This window comes from Elephantulus edwardii, unplaced genomic scaffold, assembly GCF_000299155.1.
Source record: "Elephantulus edwardii isolate Elephantulus edwardi_28Jun2011 unplaced genomic scaffold, EleEdw1.0 scaffold00001, whole genome shotgun sequence".
NCBI classification, from domain to species: Eukaryota; Metazoa; Chordata; class Mammalia; order Macroscelidea; family Macroscelididae; genus Elephantulus; species Elephantulus edwardii.
This window is the reverse complement of record NW_006399751.1, coordinates 26,818,097-26,830,252: the sequence shown is the minus strand read 5'-3', so window position 1 is coordinate 26,830,252 and position 12,156 is coordinate 26,818,097. Positions and strand designations below refer to the sequence as shown.

At 34.1% G+C, this 12,156-nt stretch overlaps 1 protein-coding gene across 1 annotated transcript in view; it reads right to left on the bottom strand.

Moving 5' to 3' along the window:
- Positions 1–12,156, bottom strand: part of CALCRL (calcitonin receptor-like) — a 65,285-nt gene that overhangs the window by 47,307 nt on the left and 5,822 nt on the right. Inside the window, exons 3-5 of the mRNA XM_006878768.1 lie at positions 9,588–9,698; positions 9,377–9,489; positions 8,699–8,790 (exon numbers count right to left, since the gene is read on the bottom strand). Coding sequence (XP_006878830.1) covers positions 8,699–8,790; positions 9,377–9,489; positions 9,588–9,698 — 316 coding nt within the window. The remainder of the gene's footprint in view (positions 1–8,698; positions 8,791–9,376; positions 9,490–9,587; positions 9,699–12,156) is intronic.

The window sequence follows — 12,156 nt, the reverse complement described above, 5'->3', positions numbered from 1 at the left end:
GTGCGGTTGGCGCAGGATAGAGCAGGGTTTAGGGCTGTTGTGCATAGGCTCGCTATGAGCCGGAAACGATTCGACGGCACATAACAACAACAAAAACATGCTATTCAGAGACCAATGGATAACTATATTTCATAGTTCTGAACTTTGCCTTTGTCAAATACTGACAATGCAGTTTTACTAGACTTTAAGCAAATTCCTTAAATAGGCCATCATGGTTTAATGGTTTAATTTGTAGGGTAAGTTTTTTGTTATCCTATGTCTTATTTTCACCTCACTCATGTCCGCTGAGTCAGAACAAACTCATAGTGGACCCTCCAACAGGTTTTCAGAGGCTGAATATCATGCGAGAAGGAATTGCCCATCATTCTTTCACAGAGCGGATAGTAGATTTGAACTACTTGCCTTTGGGTTGGCAGCAGAACTCTTTACCCACTGGACTACCAGAGATCCCTATGTTTATTCTGGCTTTCTGTAGCTAGTTAGCTTCCCAACCATGTTTAGAAGTTATTTAAAGGCTGAATCACATATCATCAAATGATTGCTCAAAGAATACTACTATGCATGTTTTAATAATAGAAGAAATATAAAGAAACTGGAAAGGAGATTTAAGTTCATAGGATTGGTTAAATGTTGCCAGACATTATGCAAGCAAAATGTTAGAATTTGTATCATGGCTCTAGAAAAGGAGACATAGGAGTTTCAAGGGTGATTTTAAGTAAACTGAGAAAATGTTGGCTTACATACTGGATTACTGAATAAAGCTTTTTTATTGAATTATGTTTGGGACCTTATAATAACTATGCAGAAAAGTAACCATTTGTGTATATATAGTAATAAGTATCTTAGGCTTTATAATGGTTTGACATCAGAGTCTGAAATGCCAGAAGAATAAATATCTTCTGAAAAATGAGCATGTCTTCCCCAAACAAATCAGATAATCTATACTCTTTTAAGATGGACCTTTTGTCTTGTTGAAAGTGAGCATGAGGTTTTGCAATGCTCTCAAATTTTAAACAGTAATAAAAATATAATTTATAACTAATTCGGGTAAAGTTTGTTTACCTATTTTATCTAAAAGATTCGGCTTTGTTTTTCTAAGAACATTCTAAGTGAGAGTTACTGCCTCTCAGGGCTTGGCAGATCCTAAATCCAAGTCTTTCCTTCTCTTTCATTTCCCTGTACTTTCATCTCCTGGTCTCTTTCCTTTAATTGGCTCTAATGTAAACTGGACTATATCTGGTGAACCATATGGCATGCTTTCTGTTTCTAATTTAAAGTATGAGTGAGCAGTAAACTTCTCTCTTTCTCTAAAAAAAAAAATGAAAAAAACAGAGCACCTTACATCAACTTTTTTATATGAATCTTGGTTTTTAATATGGTGGGTTAGTGGCCTTATTATTTTTTTTTAAGTTTTCTGTATCAAAGACTAACTGCTGTATGACAAAATGGGCTAAGAAACAAACAAAAGGAGTTGTTGATAATTGTTTACACCTAATGATTTTATTTGCAGCATCCACAACTCTAGGAATTGTTTTTAGGTTACTAAATAGTCTAATAATTCTTTTAAATTTGCTTATGGAGACAACATAGGCCAAAGTCAGACCTAGAGTAAGCTTCCAATCATTTTATGATATTTCTAAAAGAAAAAAATAAAGTGCTTATTCTGTGCAAGGAGTTAGGTATAGCACGTAAGGCCATCAAGAAACAAAGCTGGGATGATTCATGTTCCCATGGTGCTAACTTGATGGCATTTGTTTCCATGAGACCTAATGAGGTTTTTTCTAATTTAGTTCACAGTTACATGAAATATTATAATAAAAACCAAAGGCTTCTTTACTATTTGTAGACACAAATACCTATTAAGAATGATTTTTTTCCTGATATTCTAAACTATGAATTATTTTGTAATTCTTACTATATGACACTTTAGGGATTCCGTTTATACAAAATTCCTCATTTTCTATATAAACATTATAAAAATTTATAAGTGTGGAGCAACTAAGGGTAGAAATTATGCTTTTAATATTTTTTCATTGTGCCTTTAAGGTTCATATCTGTTGATCATAGCAATGTTATGAGTTGTGGTCAACTCAGTGGCACCTAACAACAACAATAACAACTAACCTATAAACAAAACAAAAAAAACCCCTGGTGATGTTGTGGTTAAAACGTACAACTGCCAAAACATGGACTGTTTGAATCTGCTGGCTGCCCTATGGGATCCAGATAAGGCAGTCTGCTTTGGTAAACATGGAGAGGTTAGAAACCCTGTGAATCATTCTACTCTAACAGAGTCGCATGCGTCATAGCTGACGGCACTGTTACTAATATAATCGATGGCAGAATAAATCACTTAGCAGTGCCATGGGAAAAAGTCTGGTGATCAACTTCCCTAAAGAATATAGTAAAGAAACCCTATGGAGCAGTTCTAGTCTGTAGCATAATGGTCACTCTAAGTCAGAATCAACCGAGTTGCAAAAGTTATGGATTTGGGTTTTTAAAATTGTTATTGGTTGAAATATACTTATTATTTGTTAATTTTAAGATAATATTTTATTGTGATTTTGTTGAATGTTAACATAGCAAATCAGGCTCTTATTTGACAATTTCCACACAAGTTGTTCAGTGACATTAGTTGCGTCCTTCACAAAGCATCTGTATCCTCATGAGTTGCTTTCTGGTTGTTGTGTCCAATGCTTGCTTTTCCCTGGGAAGCAACTTGCACTTTTGATTATATACTGATGGTTGTTTTAATGATGCCTTATACTCAAGGTAATATATTTTATTTAGTGTGTCAATTTGAGATTTTGCTAAATTTTTACCTCAGAAAATTGTTTCAGTTAAACATTTTAAAAGTATGAAGAATGATCATATCAGTCTTCCAGTCTCAACTGGTACAGTAAGTCTAAATTTATAAAGAGTTCGAAATCTTGTCTATGTAACACTCCCATTCTGTCTGGCTTCGTCTACTGTGGCTCTGATCAGAACAGTCCATAATTACTTATGATCTCAAAGTAACTGAGGCTGTGGTATATATAGACCATGAGCTCCATATCTAACACTAGTAGACTAATTTTAGTTCTGAAATTTTGTTTTCCTTTTTCTTTTGCCTCTATAAAAAATCAACAGTTATTATATTCTAGATAGACACTCAAAAGTTTTTAAGAAGACTTTATGATAGATGGGGAAAGGATTGATGCTGCCAATGATTTCACTGTGCTTGAATCAACAATCAACACCTTTGGAATCAACACTCAGGAAATCATGATATACATTGCATTAGGCCAGTTCACTTTCAGGGACCTCTCCCAAGTGCTGAAGAACAATGATGTCACTTTGAAGACTAAGGCGTGCCAATTTAGGCTATGGTCTCCTCAACTGCTATGCATCAGAGAGCTGGACAATGAATAAGGATGACAGAAAAATTGATGCCTTTGAGTTGTAGTATCGAAGAAGAGTATGGAACATCTTTCTCTTGTGGAGTGGTTGGTGGATTCAAATTGTGTACCTTTAGATTAGCAGCTCAATTCCTTACCACTAAACCACCAGAGCGCCCTCGTGACCTAAGCTTGAATTTTGTATATTTTTTATATATCTTGCCTAGCAGCGTTGTTTCCATCTGGCAGTCACACAACTGCATATTAATATTCCATGAATTTTTGTTTCATTAAATGTTAGATTCTTTCACTTGAAGCTTTGCTTACTTTGCATTTGGCTTGATTACTGTATGACTTACCTATATCTTTTGTAAATTTTAAGCTTGTTTGGCTTGTTAGGGAGAACACTGCTGTTTTCCTTCTGACTACTGGTTTTGGTATGGTTAATCATATAGTATATTTCTTAACTTCATGCTCTTCAGAAATTTGATGAGAAGGGCATTTATTTTTTAACAGGAAGTGTCTTGACAGTATTAGTTTTAAATCTACAGAGAAGATAATTTCTCAAATTATACTTAAAACTTTACTATAGCTACAATGTAGTTATGTTTCACAGAGACTAGGATCAATAATTCATCTAGATTTAACTAAGGAAATTATGACAAAGGTTAGATCTTTGCAAGCATTTACAGACAATCATGCCACCGCCAGGTGCTGGGGAACACTTGGGCCTGGTGGAACTTGGGACTCTTATCAAGCACCAGCACCAAAGATCTACCTGGGCCCACTGCCTGTACCATCAAGGACCTCATCCTTCTGTCCTACCATGGGCCTCTGTGGGGGCCAGAAAATGGTGTTGGCACCATGATATTTGTATACCTTATTGTATATGGTTTGTTGTTAGAGGTATAGCACTTATCTGTCAATTCATTATATTGGGGACTGCTTTGCATGCTGCTAAGTGAACTCTGGTGTCTTAGTGGTAAGAATCTATGCTGCAATCCTGAAGGCATGCAGTTCGAATTCACAAGCTGCTTCATGGAAAAAGGATGGGCAGTTTCCTCTAATGTGATTACTGCCTATAAAAGCCCACTAAAGGGTCAACTTATTGGTCAGTTCCAACTCGATAGCACATAACAATGACAACAATAACTATTTCATCGCTGGCTGTGTATGTGCTTGCTTGTTTATTATTTGCTCTTATTAGTACAGCATTTGTCTCTCAGTCTCTTGTACTGATGTAATTTGTGTGTGCATATTTGAGAAACGAGCATATTTCATTAATCTGAAGGCAGCACAAAGAGAGAACAATTAGAGGAAAGAGGCAGAGAAGAGTATTAAATTATAAGTTACATAAATTATTTTTTAATGTAGGAATTACCATAAACCATTAACTCTGGGTATCAAATTGACTATGACTCATCATGATCCCATGTGTACCAGTGTAGAACTGTCCTCTGTAAGGGCTTTGGAGCATGATTTTTTTTTTAAAGTAAATTTTAAGGCCATTCTTCTGATGTGGACTTAGCAGGAAAGTAGAATAACCACTTGAATCATTGAATCACACTTCTTTTGTTGTAGTTACATGCTGTTGGGTTCATGGTGAGCCTATGAAAACAAATCAGACCCCTCTCTAATGCTATCTCATTCTTTCATATACTTGAGCACACTGATACAGGCAGTGTGTCATTTCATCTTGCTGGAAGTTTCCCTCCCACTGACATTTCCAATTACGAGGTCTTTATCCATTGACAGGCATCTCCTAACACTATGTCCAAGTAAAAAAGTTATAAAGTCAAAGATGGAAAATCAGATCTATATTTTATCTCAGCCTTTTAAAATATTTTAGCTACAAAAATGGCAAAATTTATATTTTGTTCCTCAATCTTTGAAAATATTACTCAGGTTGCTTTGTAGCTAAATGAAGAAAGAGTAAAAGTGAATTTACTGAAATAGAAAACCAGATAGAGCCAGACTTTTGTTGGTAGTAGTAGAGATGAAGATAAATATATAAAGGAGATAAAATGCATAGAGTTTGTGATCAGTTTTAGATGAAGGAAAGAGTTGAAAATGTCACAGGTTACTCCTATATGCTGGCTAATATAACGCGATTCTTGGTACTAAATTGAGTCACTTTCAGTTTTGGATTGAGAGCGGATAAATATTATTCATTTGGTTTTGAATGTGCTGATTTTGAGATACTTTAGAGATGATGAATTTCAAGAGACTGAAGAAGTTATATACCCTTTAACTAAGTAATCCCCAAACTCTGAGAATATGGAGTAAACAAACAATGATGGCAGGTGGGAACGGCAAGAGTTCTGGGTGAGAATGTCCACAGCCATGTTTTATTATTAAGAGAACAAAAAAAATGAAAGCAATGTTAGTGTGGTAAACAGAGAAACCATATAAAACTTTACTAAATCTAACAAATATAATCTTATTTAGGCATTTGAATACTAGATGTACTTTAATACATTGAATGCTAGAGCAACATAGAAAATATTCTAAAATACTAAGTTAGGAAAAAAAGGTAAATTAATATTCACATTGTAAACTATCCCAGAATTAATGACAATTAAACTTGGAAAATGAAGAGAAATGGCTTTATAGCCTATTACAATTACAAATGCACTTCTTTACTTTTAAAATTATTCATAGGTTTATATTATCTTTAGCCTTAAAAATATATCTAATTTATATACACTGTAGAAGATTTCTTATTTATTTATCAAGACCAGAGTTCTGATTACTTAAATGAAGATTTATACTTTTTTCCCCTTAAGGTAAAAATGCTTAAGGCTCAAAATTTTTTTCCCCTGCCCACTAGGTAACATGTCTTGAAATAACTCTCATGATTTATAATTTTTACTCAAAAGATGATGTTGTTGTTATGTGCCATCAAGTCGTCTGTGACTCCTAGCGACCTTATGTACAACAGCCTTAAGTCCTGCTCTATCCTGTGTCAATCTCACTCTCTCTGACACACCCTTCCTTATTACCCCAGTCACTGAATCAATCCACCTCATAGAGGGTCTTCCTCTCCTGCGCTGTCCGTCCACCCTCCCAAGCATGATGTCCCTCTCCAAGGGCAGGTCCCTCTTTGTCCAAAGTATGTCAGACGAAGCTTCAGAATCCTTGCCTACAAGGAGGAATCTCGTTTAACCCTCTCCTGGATGAACCTGTTCGTTATTTTGTTTTGTTTTTTAATTATCAAGTTTCACTTTATTATTTTTTAAATACTTATTAGTTTAGGGTTTGTTTGGTTTTTTTTTGTTGTAGCACATTTTCTTCCCACCCCCCTGCCCTGTATCGAGAACCCTTGTTCCAGATTGTTGCTTACATGTAATGCCTAATCATATATTCCTTTCAGGCAGCTCTTCCCTCATCTGTTCTAATGTGATGGTCATTATCTACTTAACTGTTTTTCCACATTCCCCTCAACCTTCTCAAAATATTTTGACTTTAGACATGGTTGCAAGTATTTATGTAAAAAAAAAAAAGGGATCTGATTTGAAGTGCTTGTTTTTGGGTTGTGAGTGTAAACTTTTATTAATTAAAAATCTGAATTATTATGTAAAGCATAGTTTTTGAAGGCAATTCTCTGAATTATTTTTCTGCAGTTGAAGTATCCTGTGTTATAAATTGGTGCAATAGATAGATATGTATATATACCTAAAATTTAGCTATCTAATAATATATGGATTTGGGTTAGTCTTCTTTGCTATTATGAAATATAATTCTTAAGCTTCTAATGTGTCAAGATTATAAAAAAATTATGATGATGATGGTACATCTACTGTGGATAGTAATTACAATTATAATGATAGTGATAATAAAATATAGCTATTTAGTAAAACTACATTCTGTGCGTTGCTGTACAGAGGTAACTCGTGGTTGCTGTGATGCTGAAGCCTGTGACAGTGATGTGCCAATCGTGGTAATGGGCACCCAATGGTGGACAGTGTTGGCTGGAGCTTCCTGACTAAATCAAGCCTGGAAGCAGGAGCGGCATCCACTTCCAAAATGGCTTGCCTCTGGAAATTCTATGTACGAACAGTGCTCAGGCTGTTCGTTCATAGGTTTGCTATGAGTCGTCTACGACTCGAGGACATTAAACAACAACAACAAACACATTGCATTTTATAATTAATGGTAGTTATTAAAAGTATGAAAACCAAGTTAAAGCAGTAGATTAAGTATCGCACCTTTGAAACTGATTTTTCTACAAGTTTAAAAATCACCTGATGATTGCCTGAATGAAAATTATTTAAGGTGACTTCCAAATGGAAAACAACAAAAAACAAACAAAACACAGGAGTGCTTTCCAAATAAAATTAAAAAGAAATAAGCATTGCCAGATTTATCCATACTATGTTGTTAATAATATATTTTTAGTTTCATTAGCATTTTTTTATAAAATCCTGAAATATGATTTCTATGTCAATGAACAGTAAAAATTTCACTTAAGGAGTCTAGAAGAATTGAGGCAACAAGTAATTTTGATTTTCAAAGAATTGGCCTTTTGGGTCCACCTATTCATTCCACAGTAGAAAGACCCTGTTACCTGGTCTCATAGAGATTATTGTTGCTAGTGTGTGCCATTTGAGTCAGAACAAACCTATAGCTGACCCTCCAGCAGATTTTCAGAGGCAGTAATAGCTCTGGAGAAGACTGCCTACTTACTCTCCCATGGAGCAGCTGGTGGATTTGAAGTACATGCCTTGCGGATTGCACTAGGTCACCAGAGCTCCTAAAGATTACAACATAGAAAGCACTAAGGAGAAGTTTTATGTTGCCTACAGTCACTATGTATCATTAATAGTCTTGACAGCTTCTAACAAAAATAATACTGGTCAAATGCTCTACCCTGCTAAAAATGGTGAAATCCATTCAGAGGTACCTGAGAAGACAGGCCTGGAGATTTTTTTTGAAAGTTCACTACTTTGAATACCAATTCTGCTCTATACTCATAGGGTTGCCAGGAGAGGAAGAGAACCCATCGTAAATAACCATGACTTGATAGTTGAAAGTTCCCAAAACAAAGATTTATGGGTTTAAATACTGATATCAATTCTGTCATTATATTACCTCATTATTAAATATTTATTAATTTTGTAATATTGGACTTAAAATAATTAATCAGCCTCCTATCTACATGTTTACAAACCAAAATTAACTTAATTTAGACATTATTAATTAATTTTAAGCATAATTAATAATTTGCATTTTGGTTATTAGCACATGACATAAACATACATATAACACAGCATTTACCAGACACCATTTGTGAAATTTAAAAATATTTTAAGTGTACTTACTTGAAATAAAAGAATATACCAAGTGAGATAAGTAGTGATGCGATAGATAATCCATGTCCAATTATAGTCAGGTAAAACAAATTCATTGCAGTCTATAATTTGGAATAATAAAATGGATTTTATTTTATTTAAAAAATTAAAGTTCATTTTATTACCGTAAGTACTGATACTATTTATGCAGAAGCTCAAATTCAATTAAGTAAATTTTAAAAAACATATAAATAAGTATAGCTTTATAGCAGATAGCTTGAAAATCAATACTTGAACACATTTGCAATGAAGACTATACAGATTTACCATGTGGTTTACAAAAATTTCTAAAAATCTGGGAGACATTGACTTTTTTCCTATCCCCTGTGTATTTTATACCAAAATAGTACATGACAATTGCATTTTTTCCTTGTCTTTTGCTTTTAGAGTAGATTTTCTTTATAAAATTTGATATATTAATACTGAAACTTATAAAGATGGTATTACTTAACAGGCATATATACTAAATGTAAGCACAAAATAAAAAAATAATACTGTCAACAAAGTTTTATTCTTAAATGGTTTTTCTCAAATTATACTATGAAAATCTTTAAAGTGAAATGAAACATTGGCTAATTTTTTCCAATATTGTATTAGATAACTTTTAGAAGAGTGTGACTTAAATGTCCATTGACAATTTTTACATACCTTCACTATCTGAGGAGTGTTTTGAGTACACCGTGTGTAATCTGTCCATGTTCTGTTACTTGCTGGATGTCTAAACCAGTTTCCATCTAGGTCACAAATCTTTATAACTTTTTCTTTATTTTAAAATTAAAAAGGAAAAAGAGAAAAATTATTTAAACTAGGATTAATTGAGAGGATGCCAGGAAATTAGTATGTAAGTTGTTGGTTTTACCTGATGGGTCAAAGTCCTGAAAGTAATCGGGACAGCGCTGCATTGACTCCGTTCCTGCTGCCACATCATTCCAACACAACCATCCATCCCAAGTTCTGTTGCAGTAAAGGCCTTAAGGGAGAGTAAAAACTGTAGTTAGCTAGGAATAACCAAGCACACTTTCTACTTACACATGATGATATAAAAATCCCAATGTTGGTTTCCTGTGGATGTGTAACAAAGATTGCCTATTGAAAATACATAATATAGAATCTATAACAATTTTCTCCAATTTATCACCTAATAATTATTAAAACTTGTCATTTCAACAGATCAAGAGATCGCATGGTTTAATATCAGCAATGTGTGAGTTAGGGCTATTTCCTTTCTCCAAGCCTATTCAATCCTGAGCAAAGAATCCAAGAATCTGGACAATATGAAATAGAATATGGGCTTAAAATTGGTGGACGAGTCAGCAAAATCCTATAATATACGGACAACACACACCTTGCTTATTGAAAATGAAGAGAACTTGAAGCACTTACTGAAGATTAAAGACTACAGTCTTCAGTATCAATTACATCAACATCAAGAAAATAAAAAAATCGTCATCCCTGAATTAATATGTAACATGATAGATGGAGAAAAGATTGAAGTAGTCAAGGATTTCATTTTATTTCAACCTACAATTGATGGCAATTGTAGCAACAATCAAGAAATCAGATAGTATATTACACTTGCTAATTCTGTTGTCGGGGACTTCTTTAAAGTGTTAGAGAGCAAGGAAGCCAGTTTAAAGACTAAAGTGTACTTTTTCCAAGTTATGGTATTTTCAGTTGTTTCCTGTACAAGTTAAAATCTGACAATAAATGTGAATAATGGTAGAAAGGGAGTTCCGGTGGCAAATAGTTGTGCTGCAATCCCAAAGTCACACAGTTTGAATCCACAGGCTGCTCCACAGGAGAAGGATGGGCAGTCTCCTCCTGTGTGATTGACTACCTCTGAAAACTCACCAGAGGGTCAGCTATGGGTTGGTTCAGACCCGATGGTATACAACAACAACAATAACAGAAGAATAGAAGTCTTTGAATTGTGGGATTGACAAAGAGTATTGACTGCCAAAAGAACAAACAAAACTGCCTTGGGAAACATGAAGCCACAATATTCTCTTCAAGGTGAGGGTGGTCTCACCTACCTTGGACATATTGTAAGGGAGCTATAACTTCCTGGAAAAGAACAACATGCTTAGAAGGGTAGAAAGTCACCAAAAAAATGGAAGACTCTCAATGGTACGGACTGAAATAATGACTGCAATGATGATTTAAGTATGGCAGAGATTGTGAGGAATGCATAAGATCAGGCAGAGTGGCAATTAGTTATACACGGGGTCACTCACTACGAGTTGAAGTCAACGGATTGGCATCTAATGACAAGAGGATGGCACAGTGGTTAAGCTGGCTAGTATGTCGAAGGTAGAAAAGAGCTGATCATTTGTATAGCCTCTTTGTTAGTTTTATCAAGTAGCTTTGAGTAAGAGTCAACTTGACAACCCATAATAACAATTATAAAAGAAGTGATTTCTAAATTAAAGTTAGAAATATCCTTAAAAACACAGAGGAGCTCAACCAACAAAACCACTTACAGTCAAATATTCCATTTGTACAGATATGTTGCTAGTAAGCATAAATCCTTTTCGATGTTGTAATTTCAGTGGATGGAAAACACACCTCAGAATTTTCATTCAATAATTGATTTGTTATCATGAATGATTGGTTATCATTCATGAATAAAATATTAAATGATATGCTGGCTGATAAGTATGTATATATGTATTACTTTTCTGAAGTGTTTAATGGGAACTTGAAATAATACTCTCTACTTTTGAAAACTTTTAACATTTTTTGTGCCCTTCATAACTCTTTTCTCTGACTTCTGTAGAGCAGGAATAGATTAGTTGCTGATCTTCCATTGGGTTTCCAAGATTGTAAATCACACAGAAGGAAATTGCCCTTATTTCTTCCGAATAGCAGCAGTGGATTTGAATTGCAAGAGTGGAATGACAGTTAGCAGTACATTTTCCTCAAGTCTACTTCACCAGAGTCCACTAAATCAGTATTAAATTTATTAAAGTATAAAGCAAATATGTTACTGTGAAGGGAAATTTATAAATGTATATATATTCAAAGTAATAGCAATTACTACTGGCCATTTTTCTACAAAAGCAGAATAGACTTTATATTATATTCAAAAGAGACATGTCCATAGGTGCCTTCTCAAATGAATTTGTAAGCCAGGGACTATTTAATAAAGGTTTGATTAAGTTTCCTGGCTCCTGGAATTTATCCTGTTTTCAATCTAGGTCTACATGGAGCATGCCTGAGAAGTCGGACAAATACTTTACTTAATAAGTGTTATAAAACAACTTACATATCTTAACAGAAACAGAAACACTTATATTGTTTTATACAAAATGATGTTTATCATGTTATTTTATTATGTAAATTCAAACAGGAAGCTGATGAAAAAGAAAGTTCATATTGCATGAACTCACTGTCAACCAATAATTTAATTGAAAACATATTTTTAATAT